At 48.4% G+C, this 27,241-nt stretch overlaps 1 protein-coding gene across 4 annotated transcripts in view; it reads right to left on the reverse strand.

Moving 5' to 3' along the window:
* The window catches only part of septin9a (septin 9a), a 76,027-nt gene that overhangs the window by 33,220 nt on the left and 15,566 nt on the right, over nucleotides 1-27,241 (reverse strand). For 2 of the 4 annotated variants that reach the window (XM_062533135.1, XM_062533139.1), the window contains one exon: nucleotides 9,018-9,734. In XM_062533135.1, coding sequence (XP_062389119.1) covers nucleotides 9,018-9,734 — 717 coding nt within the window. Of the gene's footprint in view, nucleotides 1-9,017; nucleotides 9,735-10,211; nucleotides 10,320-20,003; nucleotides 20,247-27,241 lie in introns of those variants that run through there. The other 2 variants (XM_062533136.1, XM_062533138.1) reach the window with 2 other exon arrangements.

A 27,241-nucleotide genomic window follows, 5' to 3' on the forward strand; every position in this document is an offset into this window, starting at 1 on the left:
GAACTGCTGACCTGGGAGAAAGACCGAGGGGGGGGGGGGGGGCAAAACAAAGCAACGGGGAAAAATGCCCACAGTGCTGACCTTCTGAAGAGCAATCAACAATCACCACAGCGATGAAAATGCTTATGAGAATCCCGGGGGCGCTAGGCCAGTTATAAAGGGAGGTCTTGATTTTAGTAACCACTCACACACACATTCACAAGAACAGTAACCTAGGGTTGATTATAGTAACCACTCACACACACACATTCACAAGATCAGTAACCTAGGGTCCAACCAACGCCAAGGCTACTTTGAGGAGGGTCTGAAAAAGGAGGGTATGAAAAGAGGGCTACTCCAGGCCCACTCCTGGGAAAGCAGGAAGCACCTCCGTCAGTAAACAGATCCAAAGATCTGGACCAGACCAGAGCGGTAGCAGCACGGCCACTGTGGTCCCTGTGCTGCTGCTCCACGGCCCCCCCAGCCAGATCTTTCACTGCTGATACGCCTCTGAGACTGAGAGCAAACACTGACCCAGGATCAGCCTCATCAGGCAATAATTAACATAGATGCTAGTCAGGGGGAAAAAAATGAAAAAGGTGTAATTTTGGGAATTATTATCAAGATATAATCAAGGCATGGCGTTGTATCAAAGTCATCATTTTGGTATTGTGACACTACTACAGTACTTTATATATTGTAATAACAATACAAGTACTCCATGCTGTAAAAAAACTCTCAGAATGTAGGCTTTCTAATTATGCTCCTGACACACATATTCCTGAACAGCCTTTACTGCTATAATCACATAAGATAATTCTTAAAAACAGCCAAGAGAACAATACTTCTTGAGTGTCCTCTGTGAAGTGGCTTGAAGAAGAAAGGCCTTCCAACCGTCCAAGCCCCCAAAGGAGGCCTGGTACCTGCATCACCTGCAGGCACTCACCTGCAGCATCTCTAGGAGTGGGCTCAGGCTTTACCTGTGTAACAGTGACTCCTGCTGGAGGAGGAGGGGAACTGCAGTAGAGGGAGCCAGACTACTGCGCAGCTGAGAGGAGGGCCCCTCCTGATGGGACGGCCAGGACTCACAGCCCGAGCAGCAGACTCTAAATATAGTGTGGACTACGGACACCTTCGCCACCAACACACAGAGCTGCAGAGTTTAGGGCTAATGCAAGACAGTACTGTGCTGTACTGTACATTGATTGAGACTGTGACTGTGTGTGTGTGTGTGTGTGCATGTGCATGTGCATGTGCATGTGCATGTGCATGTGCATGTGCGTGTGCGTGTGCGTGTGCGTGTGCGTGTGCGTGTGCGTGTGCGTGTGCGTGTGCTTGTGTGTGTGTGTGTGTGTGTGTTTGCTTAAGAAACTCTGTACCAGAGAATGTCTAATAAGGGGAGAAGGACCACTAGCGAAATACTTCCGCATGGTACTGCAACTAGAGGGCGATCGCGAGCAAGTGATGAATGAATGGGTAGCAATGGAGCTGAACCCCCCAGTACCACATTTGTCGTTATATAATTTTTTCTCCTAAAATTGCATTAATGCATGCGATGCAGGATAACTTGACTTGACAATCAGCTGACCAATAACATTTTCAATATGTGTTGTTATTCCTAAAAACCCTTTCAAAGTTTTCATGTCACGTGACACAAGCGAACCACTTTACGGCCATAGACCTAAAAGAAGGTTCAGCTTCACGACGGTCGTAATCGGTCGCGAGTGTCGCGAGCATCCATGAGCTAAATGCTAGCATGTTACAGGGAAAACGGCCCATCCTATGAAAAGCAGAAAGGACATGAGTGACTTTTTATTTCATTTCCAGTGGAAAACCTATACTCAGGTAGCTACTACGACAATGTACATTAAGAAATGAAGTTGTCAACTGTGAAAAAAACGAGTTCTAGCCGCTTAGCCCCATAGACCACAATTCATTTATCACTTGCTCGGCAACGTCCCTAGCGGAATTTCAACAGATTGCAGGAACAATCCGGTACAATGGAGTTAATAGGAAGTGGACCGGCTCTCCCTAAAGGGGCTCTGACTGTACTAGGTCTTCTTCTGCAGGGAGGATGTCATTGCCTGGCTGTCTGTGTGTGTGACTGTGTGTGTATGTGTGAGACAGACAAAAAGACATATGACTAATGCAATTGAGTAATGAGGCTGATAAGAATCATTTTCATGTGATTTTTCAAGTGAGCAGGGAGTTAAAAACAAACTCCATCTCCTTCCTGTTTACACAGTCACCCCCCTCTTTCCCTCTCCTCTGTTTACTCTCTTGTTTGTTTGCTCGGTCGCTCGGTCGCTCGGTCGTGGCGAAGCGTCTGGCCTCGGCCAATCTGTGGCCGAGCGGAGCGGCTGCGCTGGTAAGTGATTTACGGCCGAGCACATTTCCGCCCCTTGTGACACACAACGCACAAGTCCCGTCCTGTCCGCGAACCAACCTCTGGGCCCAGTGGCTCTCAAAGGCCACCTCTGTTTGGGCCAGGGGGAGAGATGGCGTCTGGATAAATACATTTAGCCTGAGAGAATGATCACCCAGGACAGGGAGGCATCTCTCTCTCTCTCTCTCTTTCTCTTTCTCTCTCTCCGGCCTCCGTCTACCCACTCAATGGCTCGCCGACCTGCTCTCTTCCTCCTCTCTAGTGGCTGTGGGATGTTCTCTCGTTTTCTCTCTCTCTGTCTCATTCTCTCTCTGCCAACCACTCCTGCGCTCCCTCTGACCACCGGCATTTTCAGCATTTCATGCACGCGTCCCCACAGAAGAATGTTGGTGTTCCAAGCAGAGCAAAGAAAATAACAAACCTGACGCTTTCCCAAAAGCTTCTGTGTGTTTAGGAACACTCGACGGCTCCTCTGACCCCGCGATACAGTGGGCCGCCCCTTGGTACCCACAACAATACCGAGACAATAAATAAACACCTCTTCATTTTGAAAAGATCTCGCTGAATCATAGTGCGATGGTCAAGAGCATTAACCCAGGGTTCATGAATGTGTGCTGCTTTGAGAACACAGAGCAGCGCAGCTACTTTTGAACTTCCTTTTCTCACAAGTCCAATTGGGACCAGTTTTTCACACCGTCATGCTTACATGCCCACAGAGAAAACAAACAAAACATTAACACCAAAGAGAATACACACTGCGCAATCAGGATACAGATAACAATATGTTAAGACTTGCTCAACAAGTTAACAGGAAACTGAAAACTTGACCTCAATGTCTGACCATTCCCCATGGCCTTTACCGCAACACATCTTAAATACGGAGATGCTATTCCCTCAAACCCATCTTTTCACTTCCATACAATACCATGACATAATCCACACAAAAAGGCATTCAACAGCCACTTTCTCAAGACCCCCACTGATCAGTTAGACGTAGCCCTGAGCTGATATCAATGATCTATTCCCCTCTAGCAGATAAGCGCTTCCTGTTCAGACGCACACTCCTGCAAGAGGAGGAAATTAGCGATGACTAGGCCGCTAAGGCAGAGCTCTCGGCTGACAGGTCCGGCTCATGCATCATGGGAAAGCGCATGAATTGCTTCCTGGGGTCAGGGGAAAGGTCAGCTTTAAGTAAAGAGAGGGGTCAGGCCACTGAAGATGCAGACCCTGTGCTATGATGAAGAATCGCCGTCTGGGTCCATTCCGCACATCGACTACAACTTAACCACGTCACACACAGACCATATTATCAGAGTCAAAAACGCACAGGCATCAGAGAGATTCAAGGTTCAAGATTATAAGATGAACGCGACACTCCCAAAACATGACTCTTCCCTGCAGGCTCTGGGCATAGATCTAGCGTTGGTGACAGCAAGCCTGTGGATACAGGTTAGACACGCTAGATACAGTTACAGATGGCTAAAGCTTATGGGAATCCTGGGGCCTTCAAACGATGATCTGGTGGCATCCAACCCAGAGACACCCATCTGCTTCGGCCAAGGCTTGAGTGGAAGTGTCTCCGGTGGGCCAAAAGGAAGGAAACCAGAGAGCCTTTTGAGTGCCTTTGTTCTCACATACACACACTAACACGTATGAACAGCAAATGTGGAGCCCTGTGAGATCATTTCCTGTTCAGTGCTGTGGAAGGCCCGCATTGACAGGATGTTAAAAGTCCAACAGCTCCAGCCAACACTTAATGACCCTTGATGGGGGAAATCTCAAGGGGGACATAAAAACAGCCCTCATGACCATCAAAATGATGTGTATTTAGATTCATATCGGTTCGCAGACATACCAAACAGCGCTGAACGCATTAACACCCTCTCTTTTACTTCATAAACAGCATTCCCTGAATGCCATGCAAGGAGCTGTGACTGTGGGGCAGTGCTGAGTCCCAGAAGAGGGGGGGGGGGGGGGGGGGGTGGTCTGGCCGGCTCCAGGCCCGGGCTCTTGGACACAGACCCGCATGTTCCCAGCGGCAGGGTGGCAGGGTTGGGGTTGGGGCTGAGGGGACAGAGGCAGAGGGGACCCTGCAGGGCTGGTCACGGTTAATGTGAGGGGGAAAGAGAGCGTGACACGAGCGACTCACCCTCGAGCCGTCCGCTCCCCCGAGAGCTGATGACCACTCATGGACCTCGACACATCTCTTTCGCTCTGTGTGCCTTTCTTTCTCTCTATTTGCGCTCTTCCTCTTTCCCTTGATCTCTCTCTCTCTCTCTCTAATCCATCCATTCACTTGTCCTCAAATACACAACACAGACAATGCAAAGGATATCCTCTGCCTGGTCCCCACAGCTTAGACAAAGAGGGCACCCTTGGCAAAAATGAGGCATCGAGTTCCGCAGTGGCCCGTAAGGCCAACACAGGACACAGGTGTGACACAAATCACAAACCCACGCCTCTGCGTCTGGACAATTCTAATTCAATTCCAAGATTAGTCTTTCTTAGCTGTTATTAAGTCACAAGGAGACAGTGATGCATTCCCCATCATCTCAACAGGAACTGAACTCAAAGAGGATGTGTGTGTGTGTGTGTGTGTGTGTGTGTGTGTGTTCTCATGACTTGAGGCTAATGCAGGGTGGCGTGACCCCTAAGGTGCCTCATGCTGCTATCAACAGGTGGGCCGAGGGGCTTTCCGTAAAGCACAGGGCCTTCATGAAGGGGAAGGACAGATCATTCTTTATCTCTCTCAACACCTTCATACCATCCTCCCTCTGACCAACCTTCCAGAGCGAGAGACACAGAGAAAGGAGAGAGGGAGAGAAAGAAAGAAAGGAGGGAAAGAGTGAGAGGAATCCTCTGTTGATTCATGTCCGCCGTGATGTCACCGAGCAAAACTGCTCACTCTGCCATGCTCACAATCACACGATTCGCTTGCAGGCCTCCTCCTGGTATGCCCCCCTAGACAACTGTGAGCCGACTAACCCAATTCAGCCAATCCAGTTCAGTGGTGCAGCTCCCCACAGTGACTGCTATGTCATGCTCTATTACACCTCGATGCAGAACTAACCACCCTCAGCCCAACACTACAAAAAAGGCTTCCTCTTCAACAGGGTGCAACAGCACAGACATAACTATAATAACACCAGCACATCTTCTCAAGGGAGATAGGGAGCGTATTGGTGAGTGTGAGTTAGACAACGTCCACCACGAGACCAGGAAGTGAACGTAACCCAAGCTCCTGCTCAGTCCCAAACACTGACACTGGGGGGGGTCACAGTTGGTTTTCCACTTTGCCGATAGTTTTTCCTGCTCTCCCAGGCAAACCCCTCACCACCTCCTAGCACCCCCTCTGCCCCCTCTCCCCCCTCTCCCCCCTCTCCCCTCTTGTCCCCCCTCGCTCGGCCTGGCTGCTGTTTACAGGAATCCGTGTGGGCCGGCCCTGGCTCTGGCGCTCTCCCCCGAGCTGGGAGGGAGGGAGAGAGGGAGGGAGGGAGGGATGGAGGGAGGGATGGGATAGTGGAGGAGGGGACGGGGTTTTGGGGTGGGGGGGTTTGCGTTCCCCCCTCCTTGTGGGGGCTTTTGCCGAGCGCCTAGTAATTGAACCCAAATGTGGCAGACGCAGCCGCGCACAAAAACACATCTTGAAAAGGTTTTCCCGTCACGTCTGGATTTTCTCCCCCCTCTCTCGCGCTCAGAGAGCAAAGCAGAGTCATCGCAAACCTCTGGATGGGAATCCTGGATGGGAAATTGTATATGCATGCACACTGAATCACAAACAGAGAGACACACACACACACACACACACACACACACACACACACACACACACACACACACACACACACACACACACACACATACACATACACATACACATACACACACACATACACACACACTCACACAGCTAGTCCTTGTATTACCTTTCGTTTGCTGGAAAAACACTGGCTTCAAAGACCACATTTCTTCCTTTTTCTGAAGGAAGAGAGAATTCTCTCAGGGGTTTGTTTTGAATTCAACACTTCCACCATCATCACGGCTCCGACGGAGTGCCTTTGATGCTGCTCGGACCACCAAGGCCACGCACCAGGGTAAAAACAGACACGCATAACTGCAGGGCAGCCACCTCCGCCGAGAACCACTCAGCCGTTTGATTGAGCAGGGACTGGCGCTTTAATGGCACTGCCACACATGTGGCCGTCACGCAGCGGGCCGGTGATCAGCCACCTGCCAAACAAGTTGCCCCGTAATGGAAGGGAGACCCAGACTGCACTCCAGCCACAACCAACTGGAAGGCTTCTATTTTTACGAAGCGGAACACTTATGGACTCCAGACTTGGAATGTGGCACCTTTCAGAACCAACACTGGCTGGGATGGACTACTAGACTCAGAGCGGGTATGGGCTGGGCGGGGCGGGTGCTGAGCGGACTACCAGAGACCACTCAGCACCTCCTCATCCATTCATCATGGAACACTTCCAAGGGGTTCTCAGGAACATTTAAGACCAGGCCTTCAGTGTCACACAGTGCTACCTTCAATGGGAGTGTTGGCATATGTCCAGTGAAATCTCACAGCATATGGATGTAAACGTGAAAAGAACCACTCCACACACCATGCTAATGTAGACTCAAAGTGAAAGTCACAAATAAAAATGTTTTCAGCCTACAGTGGCAATACTGTTTTACTACATGGCTAATTACTTGAATGAATCTGTGCTAATCTTCAATTTCAATGTATTACTATCAAAAAGGAACATAGGTCTGCAGTAGAAATCTAAGATACATTTAAGTAAAAGAATTTATACCAGCAACAGCAACAACAGTCATTTTCCTCGATACAAACAAACATGAGAAACAATCTTATCTCATGCATGAAAGCTAGGCTGTGTCCTATGGAAGTCGATAATCATGTCTTGAGTCTTGGATACATGAGTAGGTAAACATTTTTGCACCAGGCAATAAAGTCATCAACTACAGGACCATGCCCAGTCACATCATCATTTGAAAGGCTCACAATCAGCAATTATGACGAGGAGCTGATTATCATAAGTACAGTCATTAGTAGAAGATAAAGTCATGGTGAAATAAGGCCACAGCCCTGTGAGAAACCGGTGGAAGAGAACAGTTCTGAGGATAGGGCATTATCCCTACCACACCGTTAACCCAAACACACGGTATCCTGTCTGACAATCAAGCCAATGAGGTTTAAGATAAATTAAAAAGAGACAGAATTTTCTCTGTCGGTAGGTAAGGCTGAAAATAGTATTAAATGCAGAGAAAAGTCAATTAATAAAAAATCTAGCATGAGGTTTAGAGGCCTCTAAATGTTTAATACCGGTATGTTAAAGAGGAGGATGGAGAGACACACATAGAGAGAGTGACAAACAGTCTTAAATAGATGGATGTGTGCAGTCTCTCATTGCATTCTTTCCTTGCAATATCTGAAGTCCAAACTTCACTCCTTTCCTTTTTTCACCCTGACACTTCTGTGAGGAGGAGGAGGAGGAAGGAGGATGAGTCATGTCCACTCCGAGCTCTGGAAGAACACTCTCCTCTCGCTCGTCTATCTCAGGAGAGGGAGCGGCAGCCCTGGTATGTGTGATGTGAGAGTGAGTCTTCTAGCACACACCATGGCCCTAGGTCACCATCAACCGAGCATTTCTGAGACCAGCATATAACAAACAAATATACTGTATAAGAATCAGGTTCTCCATCCACTAGGTCAACACAAACACTCCCTTCATCTAAATTCTGGGCAACTCCGACTTAAGTCCAAATATAGACTGCAATCGGTCCAAGTATCAGATTGCAACATTAGACAAAATGTTTGGTTGGCCCAACATGAATGCAAGGCATAGTCCAATTTTAAATCTACAAGCATAAATGAACAAACAAGGGGGAGAAATCAAAGTACAATAAAATAAATACCCAAATATGCTGTACAAAGCTTTACAATAGTCAAAATTCCGCTTGCCACAATAATACAACCCAAAAGTACTTCAGTAGATAGCTGGCCAAACAAGACACCCCCGAGAATCTGGTGGTTGTGGCTCCTCAGTTTGCCAGGGTGAACCTATACTTTGAGCTGAATAGTCAGCTTTAAAGGAACACTCAACCCAAGCAGGAACGCCATGGCATGCTGCCTGGCCAAACACTAAAGACCAGAGCCCGTTATTAAGTCCAGCGCCTCAGTCTCCTCCTTGCAGGCAACAGATTACGCTTAAAGAGACTGCATGACTTTCAGGCTCTCCGTGGCAGACTGCCTGACAGGAATCTCAGCTTCGCGGCTGCCCTAAAGTGATCTTTCATGAGAATCTGACATCATGCCGTTTGAGCCGGACGGAGCGCATTCTTTCCTACGCAGGGTCCCTGCTACTCTCGTTATTAGGCAGAGCTGATGGTAAAGAGGCTTCTGAAGATTAACAGTATTTTCTGTGCAGGATAAGATGACTGAAGAGTGATATTATTAAGCTACACAAATTGTCCTCAATCACAGCTCTCTATTGGAGCATATGGTGGAAAAACAATCATAAGCACACAAGAGAAGAATGCTGTCGACATCCAGCTACCAAACCTAACCCACACACACTTCACACACAGTTTATTTAAGGTGAAAGCAGAGAAGCAATGAGAAGACCCAAAGACTTACTCTCAGGCGGTGCTATGGGAGCTTCGATGACTGCTGGCTGGGGTCTGTGCTCCGTGATGCTGGGGACCTCAGTGGGCGCTGAGGGCAAGCTGGTCTCCACCTCCCTGGGCAGGGGCTGGGACGGAGGCGGAGGGGTCTCCAGCTGTCTGCTGCCGGCGTTCATGTCCATCCGCCTGGACGGGGCGTCAGCCACCACGGGGCTGGGAGGCTCCGCTCTCCTCAGGCTGGGCTCAGGGATGCGGGAGGAGAACGCCGGGGACGGTGGCTCGGCCCTCCTGGGGGCCACTGGGGGCTCCTGGCTCGGGGGCCGGCTGAGGGTGACCTCCGTCCGCCTGTGAGGCACGGCGGTGGCGGCGGCCTCTGGGGCAGCGGTCCTGTGCGCCTGCACCTCGGGCCTCCGCAGGCCGTAGCGGCTGATGCCAGGGCTGGGCGAACTGTCCACCTGTTTGGAGGAGATGTCGATGGAGATCTCCGTCCGGCGGGACACCGGCTCGGCCATGCGGCCACCTGAGAGCTCCACGCGCCGCAGGCTGGTTTTCGGAGAGCGCTGGTTGGCGCCATCCTTGGATGTGTGGTCGGAATTGCGGGAGCCCAGGTCATGGAATCGCGTACTGCCGGTGGAGGTCAAGGAGGATCGCAGAGGGTGGGTCCGGCGCGACAGGGGTGAAGAGTTTGTGGAGGTGTCCACCTCTTCCACCTCAAACGACCTCTTCAGAGCTGCAACACAAAGATTGGACAAAGTCAGAGCTACAGACAATGGCAAAGCTTTCATGTCAGAGTTTGCATCCATCCACATGTTAATGAGTCCATCAGAGACACAATCCAAAACAATACCGACCAAATGCAATGAAAGAGACGTTTCATAACAACCAAAACGTCTGGACATTTGTTGGGTACATTTGCAACATGACAACATCAACCTACATATCACACGTGCAAGTCATATCAAGCAATAGAGTAGACTCAGTTTGGCCGTTACACAAGGTTCACTTTAAAACAAACTGTATCTTCACACTGATATTATGTTAATCTACACCATGACCATAACATAACTTGACTATTGACAACGCCCGCTGGTATCAACGTTAACTCTGAATGCTGAACCATCTTGCTCGAGTAGCCTTATTCTTACAAGGAACACAATACCTGCTGGAGACAGGAAACAGTGGAAGGTAGCACGCTACATTGTTTTACCTGATTTTACTTTTTTGAGGTAGGTTGATAACATCATAGCAGAGGATATTCGCGCCCGTTGTACACACGCACGACACAAATCAAATCACAAACATTAGGTAAACCCCGTGGAATCATGGGTAGGCCATTTGTCATTTTTCTAGTCGCAGCGGCAGGCCCTCCAAATGACAAACCAGAGAGGGTTAAAGCGGATCTTTGGACAAACGTCTAGCCATATCCTATTAACCTCGAAATAATTATTACGAAGCCCTTATTAATCAAGTAGCCAAATTAGTGATTTTGAGACATGTTATACATCAACGAATTGATGAAACAGCATCAATGTGTCGAAAACACGCATCTTAAAATTGGCAATGCGAACTATTAACTTGAACTGAAACATTCGTGGATCAGAATTCCAGTGATGCACTGCCGCTGCTGGCCATTTGAGTGGCCTAAGCAGAACTTACTGTACGTTTTATGGTGCGTAGCCTATTCTGCTTCTCCTCATCAGAGGAGCGAAAATTACCTTTATAAATTGCTGGGTCATAGGCTTATAGGCTGTAGCGCTTATACTGTAGGCTACCGTCTGACACGGTGAGTGGCATATCTACAGTATTTCCCCCTCTTCTCCCCTTATCTACTCTTTCTCCCAAGTCTGATTTCAAAATAACAAGGTATATCATTTCACAGTGTTTTGGTCATACTTAGATAATAGCATCACACCATTAAAAGTAACATACATTAATTTTCAGTTCAGGTAAGCTAGGTGTATCACCACCACCACTGAATTTCATCATAACATTTCCAGTACAGCTAAGCATCTCACTGGTCCTATTGCATCTTTATGATATTTAACCTTGCCTTTCTCATTCGTTTTTACATGACAGAGATGTCCTGTCAGTGCGTTGAGGCAAGGATGAATGAAACGAAACTAAAAGAAAGAAATTACGGTAAACTCTGTGGTATGTGTCACATGACTGCAACTAGGCTTCGCGTTGAGCCAATGATATTGTCTCGTCGGCTAGTTTTACTTAATAAATTAAACGGAACTTGAATAAAGAAATACCGAGGATATGACCTTGGTGTCCTCTATGGAAGATACCGCCGCCATGCTCGCAGTTTATAGATGGTCAGTAGTGGGAACTGGATAACTAAAAAAAAACCTTCAGCCTTTGCTGCCTTCATGGTTTACTTTAAAAGTTTCTTATATCAAAAAGGAGATGTCAATTATTAACATTGACAAGGAAGCTCAAACCTGCATCTCTCTTTCTCCCTCTACCTCGTGCGCGCTCAAGATTCTCTGCGTTACCAACTAAATGGATAGCATAACGTTGAAATGATATCTGCTGCATAGTGGAGATTGAGAGAGGACCCATATCACCATTGCATGTAAACTGCTGCTGTTGCTGTATTTTGACATTGAAAACGTTCGGAAGAATGAAAAGCAGTTTGAAGTACAGCTACTTATATTTATTGACTAAATGCGCCCCTTGGTGCTCTACGCACAGTGCGTAATGCGCGTGGTGGTAACGGCGGCACTGCAGAGAGGCCATATTCATAAGCCCTTATTCCACTCTTGCATCAGACATGTCGGGATACCTCATGCTATGCAGGCTCCATGAACCATGTCAAACACTGCTGGTATGTTCAAGGTCTTAAAATACATGCCAGAGTCTACTGGCAGATGGTCAGCAGAAGGATTAAGAATGAACTGCGGCAATGGGAATATGCTGTGCTTTCTTTTGCACAGTAGTTACACTTTATGTTACATTACCCGTGGTATTATATCATACATCCAAAGTCTACTGTACATCTCCAAGCTTTCTAACCAAAATCTGTGGACACAGTATGACATTGTGATCTTGGGCTGAAAAACAGGGCTGCAACTAACGATTATTCTAATAATTGATTATTTTTCTCTGAAAATAAAATAGTTGGTCGATAAAATGTCTGAAAATAGGGAAACAAATGAGTCCAAGATTATGTCCTCAAATGCCTCCTGCCAAAGATTTTTTGTTTACAGTCAAAAGCAAGTAAGCTCAAAATAATTCAAGTTTAAAAGGCTGCAGTAACGAAATGTTGAGGTATTTTCCTAAGAATAGAAAAATTGACACAAGCCGATTAACCAATTACTAAAATAGTTGGCAATTTAGTTAACAGTTGACAACTAATCAATTAAGTGTTGCAGCCCTAATAAAAGAGCAGGCAAACACTTCAAAGCTCTGCACAAATTACATTCCCATTATGACCTATTTGCCTGCTGAGTTTGAAAGCCAGGATACACACAGAGCCAATGAAAACAATTTAATGTACACAGTTCTTATAAATGCTTTGTTTCAGTGTGTGTCCTTTAATGGTAACTGGATCTTTTGACATCCTCAAGGTCTGAGCTGCTGGACCCAGTGTATCTCCCTCCCTCTCTCTCTTTCTCTCTCTCCCTCTCTCTCTCTCTTTCTCTCTATTTGTTTTGCTTTAGAGAGATATGTCCTCTAAACACATTTGAGGGTCTAGCTTTCCCAGCATCACTTGCCCGTAACAAATGTGTGAAGAGGAAACACCTGTCACAATAATTTTGAAAGCAGGTAAAGCTGGAGCTCACTGACCCTGAATTGGGTTTCTGCACGAAAAAAAAGGAAAAGAAAAACTGTTTTGGTCAAGTGCCTCCTGACAGAGAGCCAGTGGTCTTGTAATGGTTACTCCCATGCATCAAGCTCAAGCAGGGCCATGACAGACATTTTTTTATTTAACTTTCAGCTATCGCCATAAACAACAACAACAACCACAACAATTAGTCACAAATCCGTAATGCGATACCGCAACGCACAAGAAAACAAAGTCAGCTTGTTTTAAAGCCTTGCCATTGACGATCTCATGAGCCAAAGTTCACCGGGTCTTTTCTGAGTATGACTCATCGTTTTAAAGGGGACTAAGGCTTGAATCCCCCCTCTCTCCCGCTGATGTCATTTCCTATGGGAAGAGTCATGAGAACGTTGTATCCCAGGGAGGGCTTGTTTGTGAGTTGTGACCCAAGATCAGGGGCCTGGTATTCACACACAGAGCCTCACTCAGAGTCGGAATATTGTGACTTTGGATGCTTAGCCCTCTTGGCTCTAGCTTCAGTGTTGAATGACCTAAATTACTAAATTCAATTTTAGTCACTGTAACTTTGGAGACACTCCATGTGGACTCGGAGTCCATTTGTTGCCATTAGAACCATCGTTTCCAGTCGTCTGAGGGCAAGTGTGCAGCGCTGTCCCAATGCTGGCAGGCTTTCTGTTAGCTTAATATGGAATCACTCTGAAGGACTGTGTGTGTGTGTGTGTGTGTGTGTGTGTGCGTGCCTGTGTGTTTTTAAAGACTGTGCTTGTGTGTGCATACCCCACATACTTCCATGGAGGCACATGTGCTGCGTCTGGTCTTTCCAGTGGGCACAGAGAGAGCAGCAGCAGCAGAGACCAGAGCTGTCCTCACCACACCCACACTCTAACGTCCTGCGCTCCACACACCGCTGGTTCTGGGTCCACCTCCATGGACGGAGCTAGTCTGCCTGTGCTCTCAGAGGTCCCCAGAGCTGCGCTAGGCCTCGGCGGAAAAATACCGGATGCGCTGACGGTCTCCGAGCGAGGAGGAGTGGGAGGAGATGGGAAGGCTGCCTCATACGAGGCGGGTGACCACTGACATCTAAATAGCCCGGCAAAAACAACACTCCCTTTGTGTGTCACGGCTATCTGTCAGAGCGTTGTCACCGTATTCCTGATGAAATTAAGTTATGCTAACGCCATGACTCAAGAGCAATGCAGTTATCATAGAGGGCAGGAAGTGGCCAGTTTTTTTTCTCATTCCGCCTCGTAGTCCTTGGGTACACTGTTTAATCCTCTCTGTCAAACACACTCTCTGTCCCTACACGGCCCCATAATACAACAGACAGCCTGCAGTAGAGAGGTCTGCAATGCTGCAGATGGTTTCTGTATGTTCTAGATGATGGTTATCTCCAAATCTCCCTGCCCAAAAGCCAGCCATATGTGGCAGACTGGTGAACTCCAGATCTGCACTCTCGCACAGCAGATAAATCAAGCTAGGCTATACCAGAGCCGCCTGGGGGAAAAAAACAAATATACTTTATGTCCACAATATATGTATGTGGGAGAGAGAGAGAGTGAGAGAGAGAGACAGAAAGAAAGAGAACGATGGAGAGAGAGAGGTCTTTGAGGGAGAGACGGTGAGAGGAGAGGAGAGGAGAAAGAGACGCGTGAGTTTGCTTGCCATCTCGGCTGTGGTGAGACGCCCCTGATGAGGGCTCCAGGCGTGTCTGTCAGACGCAGAGACTAAAAAGCCAGACTGACTGACTGAGGCTCAATAAATCCGCACCGCTTTTGATTTATTCAGCAGATCTAGGTCAGTAAAGGAAAACTATTAATTCCGTCTCAATGGCTGCATCTAACAAAGTGAGGTGTCTGTGCTTTTCTTATTTTGAAGTTGATTATGTGAACGTTGGGCCTGATGTCGGCCATGTTGGGTTTAGAGGTGGGAACATAGAGCTTCCCACACCCTCGGACCCATGAAGTGCTGTCCATCAGTAAAGCCTCTTTACTCTTAGAGCCCCACAGTTAACCACTACGTTATACTCTACGGAAAACCCACATTGATGTTCCTTTTCTCATGGACATTTCATGGGACTGCAAATGTGGTCTCATTATGTCTGCCCACATGTTGCCTGAACAATTCCTTAATTGGTCTCCTTTACAGACTCAGAGTGGGTCCTTGCGGGCTGACCATGTCGGATTGACTGTGTCAGGCTCTGTGGCTTCCGGCATCCAAGCTTACTGGAATTCACAGTGGCTAGTCATGGAGAGTTTAGTGGACACATATGGAATCCTCACAGTCTGCTGCGGGCTGGCCTCAGGTGACCCAGACTGTGTGGCCCTCTGGTCATGTGACCACTATCTCCACTCATACGAGCCTGGGTATCTGAAGACCAGGACAGCACAGGGATGACAACAGAGGGAGGATTTGAGTAACTGTCTTTCCTTGGAGGTGAGATGGAGCTTATTCCTAGTGGACCGGTGTGGATGCTGCATGAGCAGCTAACGCAGATGCCCATACGAAGTATAAACTGGCCTAAGCTAGTAGCTAATGTTAATAACAGTGATGCAGCTAGTGTACAGATTAGTTTAGAATTCTCCTTGCACCCATGCATGTCTACCCGAGAACAATATGCATCGTCCATGTTGCTCATTCACACTGACAATAATGTAAAGATGTTTGTTTCTCTCCACTCACACAAAGAGGAGCCTTGCCCTAATCAGCACACACCTGCACAGTCTGACTAGCTAGGGGTAAGGGCCCAACAGACAGACTCAAGAGGGGAACAGGGGGTGCTACATCACAGAGCATGGTAAACACACACACACACACACACACACACACACACCCTGGGGCCCACGAGAAAAAGATGTTTCCTCGGTCACTGGCCCAATATATCACTGTTTTTGTATGAATGTGTGGGTGTGATAGTGTTGTGCATGCACATTTGTGTACAGTATGTTTGTGTGGGATTCTGTTGTGTGCTGATATACATGCATCAAGGACAAAAATGTCAACATTATCAGGCCTTCAAAGCTATCTCTTTGTCCAGCAAGATACTACAGCTCACAACACAGCTGCTGAAAGCATGAGCATAATGACCCGCAAAATGCTTGCTTTCTTCTATTCCCAAAACAGTTGCTATCAGTTCTACCCCCTCCCAAGTTTCTTATCCCTCGCTCTCTCTCTCTCTCCCTCTCGCTCGCTCTCTCTTTCGCTCTGTCGCTCTTGCCTCAGTCAGCAGGTTCTGTTTCTCAAACATATCCCTCACATTCCCCAAACCACGTTGCTGTGAAATATCACATGGCTTCAATGCACAGCGATAGAGCTCTCTGTGGATTTAGCACTCGAGCCATCTTTCTCAGGGGCTCTGAAACGGCTCCTTCTCCGAACGGCTCTTCCGCACATGAAAAGCGTGTGGCTCACGTCAGAGAGTTTCACATGGCTCTCCCTCTCTCTCTATCAGCACTACTTGTTGTCAGGGGTTAAGTGGGTCAGTCACAAGACCTGCTGCTCTCCGCGTCCTGTGCCTTAGGAGGCATCATGTGTTCGGTGGCCATTCACGGCGGAGTTACGCTAACTGCATGGGGTTTTTAGTCCAAACGATACACAGAGCACATGTCATTTTGTAGCCTCAGCGTGATTCACCGCGGGGGCCAAAGGTGATAAACAACAAACTCTCTTCACGTCAGCGGCCCACTCCTAGCAGAGGGCGAAAGAGAAAGAGAGTTCCACTGAGTTGCAGCTTGAGAAAGAGAGAGAGATAGAGAGAGAAGGAGAGAGAGAAGGAAAAAGAGAGAGATAGAGAGAGTGAGTCTTTCATTGCTTCCCCACCCGAGTCCTCCCACCCCGGCCTCGCATGAACGTCTGGAAGGGGCTCAGGGGCCTTGACTAAGCATGAGTGTGGGGTTTCACTCTGCACATCCAGATGGAGCGGGAAGGCCGAGAGACCAACCGAGAGAAGGAGAGAGAGAGAGAGAGAGAGAGAGAGAGAGCAACAGCCCTTCTACGGTGCAGTGGCAGCATGTGGAAACAAAGCTCTGCTATGTTCTCCGGCCGAGCGCCCGAGAAGCACCAGACACCGGCGAGGTGACAGGAAACCTGCGCTGAGGCAGCGGGCAGCTCCAGAGGCCGATCGCCGACCGATAACAAACGAAGGAGACGGACCTCATGGTCACCAGCTCCGGGGCCTCTCCCAGTGACGCGAGAAAACCACAGGTGGGAACGCTTGGCGCATCAAATAAACACAAACGCTAACTATCTCCCCAAACAGCCTCCATTGTGCTTTCATTACACTTCCATAAACATCTTACCAAGTGCGAGTTGGCTCGACTTGGCTCTCTTCACAGACAGCCAGTCTTCCTCTGAACGGGAGTAATGGCATTTTAAACGGCCTTCATTTCCTTTGAGAGGCTTTTTTTTTCCTGCCCTCATCTGTTAAGGCATCAAAGTCTCTTCAGCACTCATTCCTTTGGCTCTGTGGTGTGGCCAGCCTATAAGTTCCTTATATAGCCTGTGTTGACTGGTCTAATTGAGAGACACGCTTTGGTTTATGAGGCTTGCAACCAACTGTGGGTACCGTGCCAAAATAACATATAATCCAGGGGATTAACCCCGCCGGTGAGGAATAGAGGCTCATTCAAAAGAGCCGGGGCACTCCAGTGGCACTGCCGCCCACTACCTGAGCATGGCACTACCGCGCACCGAGCCGTAATGGCTCTCATGTGTCCATAAACTTCATAAAGAGACTTTGTGCCACTTTGGTGCCAATCGTGGGCAGCCTGCAATTGCGAGGGCTCAATTACCATCACGTAAATAGTTTTAGGGTTGTTTGCAACCCCCCGCCCCTAAAGCGCCAAGCGACGTCACTTCATTGGAGTGGAGACAGACAACCTTGCCGGCGCCTGCTCTCCTCTCGTCCTTTCACCTCCGGACTCCCTCACCATGAGAGGGTCAGCTGCTGACCAACATGGAGGCAGAAAGAGAGAGAGGGAGAAAAAGAGAAAGAGAGAGGGAGAGAGAGAGAGAGGCAGAAAGAGAGAGAGGGAGAGAGAGAGAGTCAGACACAGGACAAACACACACTCACAAACACTTCCTTCAGGGAGGCCGAGCCGAGGCCAGGGCACAAGCGAGCGCTCTCTGTCTGTGTCTGTAACCTCTGTGCATTTTTTTTGCTAGCCGGCAGAATTTGTGCTTTTTCTCCCCCCTTGGCCCTCTGTGGAATTTCCTCCCGGCCTGGCTGGAGTGACACTGGACCAGAGGCACAGAGGAGCCAGGCCGGAGCCAGGCCGGAGCGGTGCCGCGCGGAGCACAGCAGGGCCAAGGAAGGGCCATGGAGCGCTGCACCGGTCAGGGGCCCAGGGAACGCACGTCCTGTGGCCCACTTGGTCAGAGGTTCCAGAGATAGTGATGCAAGAGTGGAAAACCAAATCAAGCGGGTCAGAGAGGGAGAGAGAGAGAGAGAGAAGGAAAGAGAGAGAGAGAGAGGAGCATCTGGAGGGTTAACCCAGCACCTCTGCTTCACCTCTAGATAAGACGGGACTCACACAGACACCCACATACAAACACATACACACACTCCTCACACTCTGCTGCTTCTCTTTCTGTGTGAGACTAGACCTCCCTGACCTCCCTGTCATTCAGTCAACACACCCCATGCTCCTGTTGGACACACACACACACACACACACACACACACACACACACACAGAGATATACACACATACACGCACACTTTTGGCTTCTTCAGCACAAGGCATGTGCCCTGTCTGATAGCCCAGCAGATTGGAGTGCATACCACAAGTGAACTGGTGTTGACAGAGACATTGCTGGACAAGTGCAGATGTGTCTTGTGAGTGTGTGTGTGTGTGTGTGTGTGTGTGTGTGTGTGTGTGTGTGTGTGTGTGTGTGTGTGTGTGTGTGTTTGTGTGTGTTGGGGTTAGGGGTGGGGGTTACAGGAAGTGAAATAAGCCAACTAACCAAATCACTAAAACTAACACAGCTTTATACAGCTACCAGAATTGGCTTACAAATATGGCCATGATTTTCTAATTCAACGGGAAGTATTATGTAATTGTGTATATTTATCCGCATTTGTAACCTCTGTAATATTTGTGAAGTCATATCAAGTTGTTCAAGTTAAACTTACAAAAAAACACTGTGTGTGTGTGGATGTGTGTGTGTGTGTGTGTGTGTGTGTGTGTGTGTGTGTGTGTGTGTGTGTGTGTGTGTGTGTGTGTGTGTGTGTGTGTGTGTTGTGTGTGTGTGTGTGTGTGTGTGTGTGTGTGTGTGTGTGTGTGTGTGTGTGTGTGTGTGTGTGTGTGTGTGCGTTTGTGTTGTGCTCGCATGTGTGTATGTGTGTGTATATGTGTGGGTACTTGTTTGTGGGTGTGTGCCTGCCTGTCTGTCATGGCCTCTCACAGCTGGAGCAATGTGGGGATGGCAGAGGTGCTGAGAGAGGAGGAGAGAAGGAGGGGGAGGGAGGGAGGGAGGGATGACAGAGCAAATCAATACCAGGAGCACTAAGATAAAGAGAGAGGGAAGTAGGTAGCCTTTTAGACAGCAGGGTTGGGTGGGGTATATAGAGAGAGAAAGAGACAGAGAGAGAGAGACAGAAAGAGAGAGACAGAACGCAGAAGGGAGGCCAGGTGTTTACCCAGTGGCTGTGATCAACAACAACAGCCTGTTTCTGTTTGTCTGTCCAATTGAGAAAAAGACACATGAAGATTCACTCAGTTGCGCAGGGGCAGGGGAGTGTCCCGGGGTCCCCTCTGCCTCAATGGAAATAAACAGCAGCAATAGAACTGCGCTCACACACTTAGCGCTTTAAGTGGCTCTCCTCTTTTCTCTCAAACAGACCAAAACAAACCCATTTGAAAATGCCAGCTACCCACATAATGATACCCAAAATACTCAACGCAGTAATGGAAGCCTTTGGTAGAGGAGAGAAGACAGACTCATGGTGGGACCCATACGAAGCATGGAGCTAACAGCTAAAGCAGCACATTGAGCAGAGTGCTAGACAAGTCAGACAGCTTTCCTTCTGGAGATCAAAAGAACCTCAGGGGAACCCTCGGGGACGACAGGAGGAACTTTGAGAACCGCTCTTCTCAGTCCTCGTGGCAAGACGCTTAAAGACAGGAGCAGCAGGCTGAAGCTTCAAACTGAAATCCACCACGAATAATAACAGTGAGAAGAGTAGACAAAAGTGAAGGGAAAAAGACTAACCTTCAAAATCTGATATGATCCCCTCCAAGTGGGCATTGACAGTGGAATCAGACATTTTGTGAATAATATCTGGGGAATAGAAATCCCTTTCCCAACCGAGGCGAAGCTCTCTCTCTCTCAAACGTTCTCTCTCTCTCTCTTTCTCTCTCTCTCCTTGGCTTTCAAACAAATCCCAAATTAGGAGGCGAAGTGGGGACGGGAAAAAAAGGAAAAGCAAACGAGTAGCTGTCCGTGCTCCGATGCAAGCCCAGACTTTCTTAAAGGACCAACTGACTTTTGCTGGCTTCCTCCGAGCGCTCCGGCTGCAAGCGAGCTCAGAATGAAAGAGCGATGACAACCCCCCGCCCCGGCTCTCTCCAACTCACACTAACTCTCTCTCTTCCTCCCTCCCTCCCTCCCTCCCTCTCACCCTCCCTCCTTCCCCTCCTCCCTCTCTCTCTCTCTTCTTGCCTCTCTCCTCCCTCTTTCTCCATCTTGCTGTCTTGCACACACTCTAGAATGGTCTCACCCCGTGAGCACTGGAGTTTTTACTACAGTTCACACCATTTGTTGCCCTCTGCCTACTTCCCTCCACATACACACACACACACACAGACACACACACACACACACACACACAGACACACACACACACACACACAAACACACACACACACACACACACACACACACACACACACACACACACACACACACACACACACACACACACACACACACATACACACACAAACAAACACACACAATAACCTCTTAAATTATTTTATAGTCATGTCAAATTATACCGGAAAAAAATACTGACAAATGTGTGTGTGTGTGTGTGTGTGTGTGTGTACAGCCCTTTGAGAGTGTGTTACTTCATAGCAGGCACGTTGTGAATGGTGGGTTGGTGTGTCCTCTCATGGCCATGTGAACTGTGTGCATGTGGGAAGAGTTATGCACACACTGAGCTCAGGCGTCACACTCACACGCGTCTCACCGGGCACGGGGAGGAAACGCCACTTTCATACCATTCTCTCAAACAGGAGACACACACACACACACACACACACACACACACACACACACACACACACACATATACATCCACCCCCTCCCGTTTCCTGGTCTTAGGCAGAGCAACCGGACACATCCAGCTCCAGGCCGCCGGTGACCCTTCCCAGCCCAGCCCAGAGTGCGAGGTGAGGGGGTCGGGAGCAGGCAGGCGCCCACTGTGGAGCTCCAGCTGACCAGCTAGCTCAGCCCCCAGCGGGCAAATGTCAATCACCCACCTCAGAGACCACTGATGTTCCAGACCACCGGAACATCAAACATGCCTGCCACCTCCACTCATAACACTCATCCTCCAGCACCCAAAGACAGCATTTACTTGCAGGTCCACTTAACCTTTTTTTTCATCCCACATAATGTATACTGTTATGGTACAGTGTGATCATTTAGTACATCCACTACTTAAAGGTGTGTATTTGACAGCTAGTTGAACAAACAGCCTGCCTGTCAGCCTTCACTCTGCTGGTAGAACGGTTCTTGTACATAAAGCAGACGTGCGTTTGGCTCCTGGCGCTGGCTCCCACCAGCCTGGCATCCCACTCTCACCCCGGGCAGCACACATCATCTCACAGACTGGCATAAGGGCAGGCACAGCCCTGGAGCCACGGGTCTCCACAGCACTGCTGAGCTGTTCCATGCTCCATCACACACACACACACACACACACACACACATACACACACACACACACACACACACACATACACACACACACACACACACACACACACACACACACACACACACACACACACACACTGCTTCTATGGCAGACCACATGCCTCGTGTGAAGGGGTGGAACTCTTGGCCACCAGGGGTCACTGTAACACAGGGATGGTGATGCAGCTTGGTATACTAGCATCACAAACCTTATGTGTTAACATGTAAAGTCAGGACAGCAATGATAATATAGACTATATAGTACACTACATACATTGACCATTTGAGTGCCATTGACTGTCTATGTACTGAGAATGACCTGATGTTTTTCAGGGTTGCAGATTGAAAAACATTTTAGACTAATCAAAAGTATTGGTTTACATAAATCGATGCCACCAGATCTTCCATTCAGAATCCAGTAGATTTTCTACAAAAGAAGAATGAAGACACTGTTCTTCTGCCTGCATTTCCAGAAAGACGCTGACCTGAAGAAACCGACCTTTGGACCGGTGCTCGATCTGTCCCAGAATGACTGTCTCTCTGCAGCCTTGCTCAGGCCAGTTCAGCCCACACAGCTGGAGGATCTGAGTTTACCCCTCAGTCTTGTAAACACTTGGATCTACTTCTCACAAGAGCGGCTCAAGAGTGTGCAGTATGGGGTTGCTGGGTCCTGCTTTGCTATGTGCTACCAATCACAAGAATATGTTTCTGTCTCAATTACAATATCAGCTGTCAGAGAATTTAAGGCCCGTGTCTTGCCTAGGATCTGCTCAGAACAGTTCATAAATCAAGAATGCTCTCAGTCTTTCATCGGAGGAGCTGTTATTGGTGAAAAATCATACGTGTGGGATTTGGGAAAAGGGAGTCTGCACTACTGCAACATTATCTCTACAGTAGAGGTACCACTGCAATGTCTATTGCAAAACAAACAGAAGAGCTACCAGCTTCCAGGACCACCCAAGTAGTCCTCAGGTGTTTGGGTTCAGTGGAAGGAGAGAGCTGTGTGTGTGTGTGTGTGTGTGTGTGTTTGATGGAAGATAGCGTTGTGTGTGTATATGGAAGGCATAAGGACCCTCCCGGCATGGACGGATGGACGGACTCCCCACTCTGTTGCTCCTTCAGGGCCTCCAGAAACTCTCCGGTTCCTCAGGCCCCCCAGAACGCTTCCAACAGACATCTCTGCACCACCTACCCACCCCAATCTCCACCCCCCCACCCTGTCTTATGTATAACCTCCAATTCACTCAGCCTCGGCTTCTTCAAAAGGCCGGCTTAGGGCAGCACGGATGTCTGCGTGTGACCCCTGACCTATAGCCGACACCACCAGCTTTACGGAGGTGGCTACCTACAGGGCAGAACCATGTGACTTTACTACCACTAAACTTCAGCAGGTGGTGCTGGTCTACTGTGTAGAGAAGGGCAACATCCTCTGACTGATGGAAGAGTTCAGTGGCAACATAAGTTACAGGATACACTAAGACTGTAGGGACTGAGGGCCTCTATTTGATCCAACCTTCTCAAAGGCAGTGGTTAATATAATATGTGGCATTGTGGCAAGTGAGTAACATGACTTGTACTTACTGTACATAAAGACCATATCACTATTGTGTTGTTGTATTCCACTAAGTATGACTTGATGTGTGTGGGGTGGATAGCACCCTGGCTAGACTGGTTACACTATTTTGAGAGAGATGAGGTAATGTCAAATCAAAATCAGAATCACCCCACCTGATCACTGTCTAATTATATCATGGTAACGTTAGCACTGTGTGTGTTCACCACAACAGGATGTCACGTGTGAATGTCTGAGACTTGAAGCGGTGTAAGACAGAAGACCATCAACTCTATTGCAGCTCATGTGCAGAACACGGCGCTTGTCTGGGATTGTGATACACAAACACAGAGGTTGGAATGCAAACAAAGGGTACTTCTGACCACTGACCCTCTGATGGCTTTTTCAACAATTACACATACACACACACACACACACACACACACACACACACACGCAAAGAGTCTTTAGAGCTACTCAGTCTCTTTCACTGATACTTCTCTCTCAAAGCCTCGTCCTCACAATGCCCTTATCAAAGTAGGTTATTATGTAATACAGATCATCTTTTCATCTTTTCAGCGGTATGTGGTGTGACATGGTTGCTCATTGACATCAATCAAACCACAATCACGCTTCCTCCACATCATGGGGTTTGGTGAGAAGGGGACAGATCAAAACATCCTCTAGATAAAAAGAACATTTGGGCATTCTCAGAACTCTGCCTCCAGTAGATGATTATATGAGATACACTGAGTGTTCTATCACACTTGTGACCGCACTCATGACCTGCTCTTCACCTCCCAACTACCTTGGAAATCTAGAGTTCTTGCGAGAGCGCAATTTGAATTGTGTCTGCAAGAGGCTCTGGCAATAAGTAATGATGCATGTCACTTTTGCCCCTTGCATCTGGGGCAACCAATCACATCGGAGTATCTGATGTAGGCGGGCCACAGATGAGCTTAACAGGTGACAACAGCACTGCAACGTTGGAAGTTAGTAAACATTGGTCGTAGTGTAATCCAATTGCGTCGAAGTCCGGAATCAGTCAGAGTAAACATTGGTCGTAGTGTGTTATCCAATTGCGTGCAGTGAGATGTTCAAATGCGTGCTTGGTGCGGCCCCTGGAGTTGGGCCATCACAATATGGCACACCCTTAATGTTTCTAGATTAGCAGGGTCTGCTTTTCCCAGGCTACCTCCCAACCAAACCTGCTCCACCTTCCTCACTCCCACTCACCCTCTTTTCACTCCTTTCCCCATGTTCCCTCCCTCCCTTTCCCTCTACAGTGTCCCTCCCTCCTTCTCTCCCTCCAGCTGCATGTGTTCCCTCTGCAGGACTCTGGCTGTAGACTGTAGAGTTGGTTCTGTCTCCTTGGGCCAGTTAACAAGCTCAGCACAACATCTGGAATCATCTCTCTGAGCAGAGCGGTACCAGCACCACAAGAACCCCGTCCTGTCCTGTCCTGTCCTGAGACTCTGAGCGGGGCTTTTAACCCACTGAGTGATAAACAGGAACTGTGACAGACAGGTCGGTTTTCCGTGGAAGCAATTGTGTGAGATTATGTGTTGGTACATGTTAGGTGGGTGAAGGTGTAGACAGCTGTGGTCACACATATTAGCACAGGCACACAGCTGCTGACGTGTGCAGAGTGTACATAGACATGCAACACCCTTGTACACGTGTAACGACACAAATACACACCACACACACAAACACACACACACACACACACACTAACTCATCTTCTCCTTGCTTCATCTTGTCATTTCTCGAGCAAGAGTCAAACTCACACTTCATCCCAGTGTCACTGGCCTCTCTGAACTGGCCTGGCCTGTTACCTCTGCACAGCGCACTATTTGCATGGCAACCAGGAAAATAGCTACCTGGAGCTGACCAATGAACTAAGAGGTCATATATAAGTCTCATAAACACACACAAACACACACACAGGCATACGCACACACACACACACACTCACCCACACAAACACACACATTCTAGCACAAATTTACATATTTTTTTCCACTTCATGGACTACAAAACAGCACAGGGAAAGTTTGAGGAGAATTCATGAAAACATTTCTTTTTTGTTTTCCGAGCTCTCGTCACTCCAGCATCAGTCTGCTGGGACTCAGCAGACAGACTCAGACTCAGCACGCCGTCGGAGGCTCGGCCAGCTGCACACTTGCATGAGCGCCTTTTTCCTGCAGCTCGCAGAGTTCAAAAACGCTGACCTGCACGTGCTGACAGGTGTTGCAGTGCTGGAGGTGTTTAAGACTTGAAACAAACACACTCACACACAAACATACATGCACCTACACACACACACACACACACACGCACACACACACACACAGTGCTCTCTCACACACGCTCACATACATACACACGCAGACACACACCACACACAGAAAAGAGCAAGCACACGCCACACAGCTGTGCTCACAGCTGACATTAACTATGCGCGCTGAGAGAAAGTGGGACAGCAGATTCTTTTAGGTCATTAGAAACATTTGCTCTGGTGCAACAGAATCACATCCAGTATTCAGACTGGCTGCTATGGCCTACACTGGGTTTAGCATCTTAACTTCTGTTTGACTTTACCCCCCCAACTGCTGTCTGGGCATTTGTCACTTGTCCAAAAGCAAGCATACTGTACTATACTGTTGTTTTTCTGAAGGTCTCCATGGCAACCTTGCAAAAACATTGCGTGTGCATGGGCAGGAAGTTGCGTTAGCAGCTTTTACTCCAATAACAATCCATCTCTCTCGGTTGCCTCCTCTCACTATCTGACAAACACACACACAGACAGACAGACAGACAGACAGACATACAGACACACACACACACACACACACACAAAGATAGATTCATATGCACCATGGTAAAAATGAGAAGGCCCAGTGAGAAAGCAGCAAGGCTCTCCCCCACTTCAGGCATCCCAACAGCGAGGAAGACCTCATTGCGCACAAGGCTGCTGTATGACAAAGCACCCCTAACCCTTACAAAGACCCATTAACATGCCTGAATGAGAGAGGTGAATTAAACACGCATATAGACCAAGACCACCCTCTAGTGGAGCATCTGAGCTGAAGCTGTTCCAGGTCAGGCCGCGCGCTGTGGCTGGCTGGAGGCGATTGGGGGGAAATGCGAGGGTTGTTTACTGTAAAGTCATGCAGCAGCTCTCTGGTCGCGCCTGCTGGGGGAATGCGTTGCCGGTCACTGTGGCGCTGCTGCTGCTGCTGCGGGTGCTAGCGGTAGCGGTTAGGCTAGCCTACGGCTCTCTGAACACTCCAGCAGTTGACTCATGTGACTGCTATCAGTCCCCCACATCAATGGAACGGGAAAAAACACACTTTATTTATATCTCTCTCTGTCAGAAACACAGACACACACACTCTCTCTCTCTCTCTCACACACATTTTTTTTCTCTCTCTGTCTCTCTCTCTCTCTGTGTCAGCATCACACACACAAAGACACACATTTACATATAGTGACACATTTAGACACACTGTTGTCTCAGTTTGTCCATAAACAGCCTTAGGGGGATGGAGGTGAATTCCCCAGCGCTGTGCTGTGCGGGTGTCACCAGACTGGAGACTAGAGCTCCTCCTGACGCACACACACACACGTGGCCCAGCCAGATGTCATCCTGATGGAATAGTGGCGTGTTGGAAGGGTGCTCTCACACAGGCCATGAAGGAAAACTAAATCATGGAGTCTACAGTATGACCACACTGTATCAGCATGTGTTAACAACATTGTGTGTAGACACACGCACACACACACACACACACACTCATAGTCAGAGCTGATTTGACAACCATGTAAAACGGCTCAGAGGAGTGTGCATCATTAACTACTGTGACTGCCGGATGGATGGACAGCATCACTGCGGTCACTAGCAACAGCTGCTAATGCACTTTGCTGCCGCTGTGGCTATAGGATACCCCCCCATCTTCTCTTTCTCCTCTCC

The sequence above is a fragment of the Sardina pilchardus genome, chromosome 3, assembly GCF_963854185.1.
Source record: "Sardina pilchardus chromosome 3, fSarPil1.1, whole genome shotgun sequence".
NCBI classification, from domain to species: Eukaryota; Metazoa; Chordata; class Actinopteri; order Clupeiformes; family Clupeidae; genus Sardina; species Sardina pilchardus.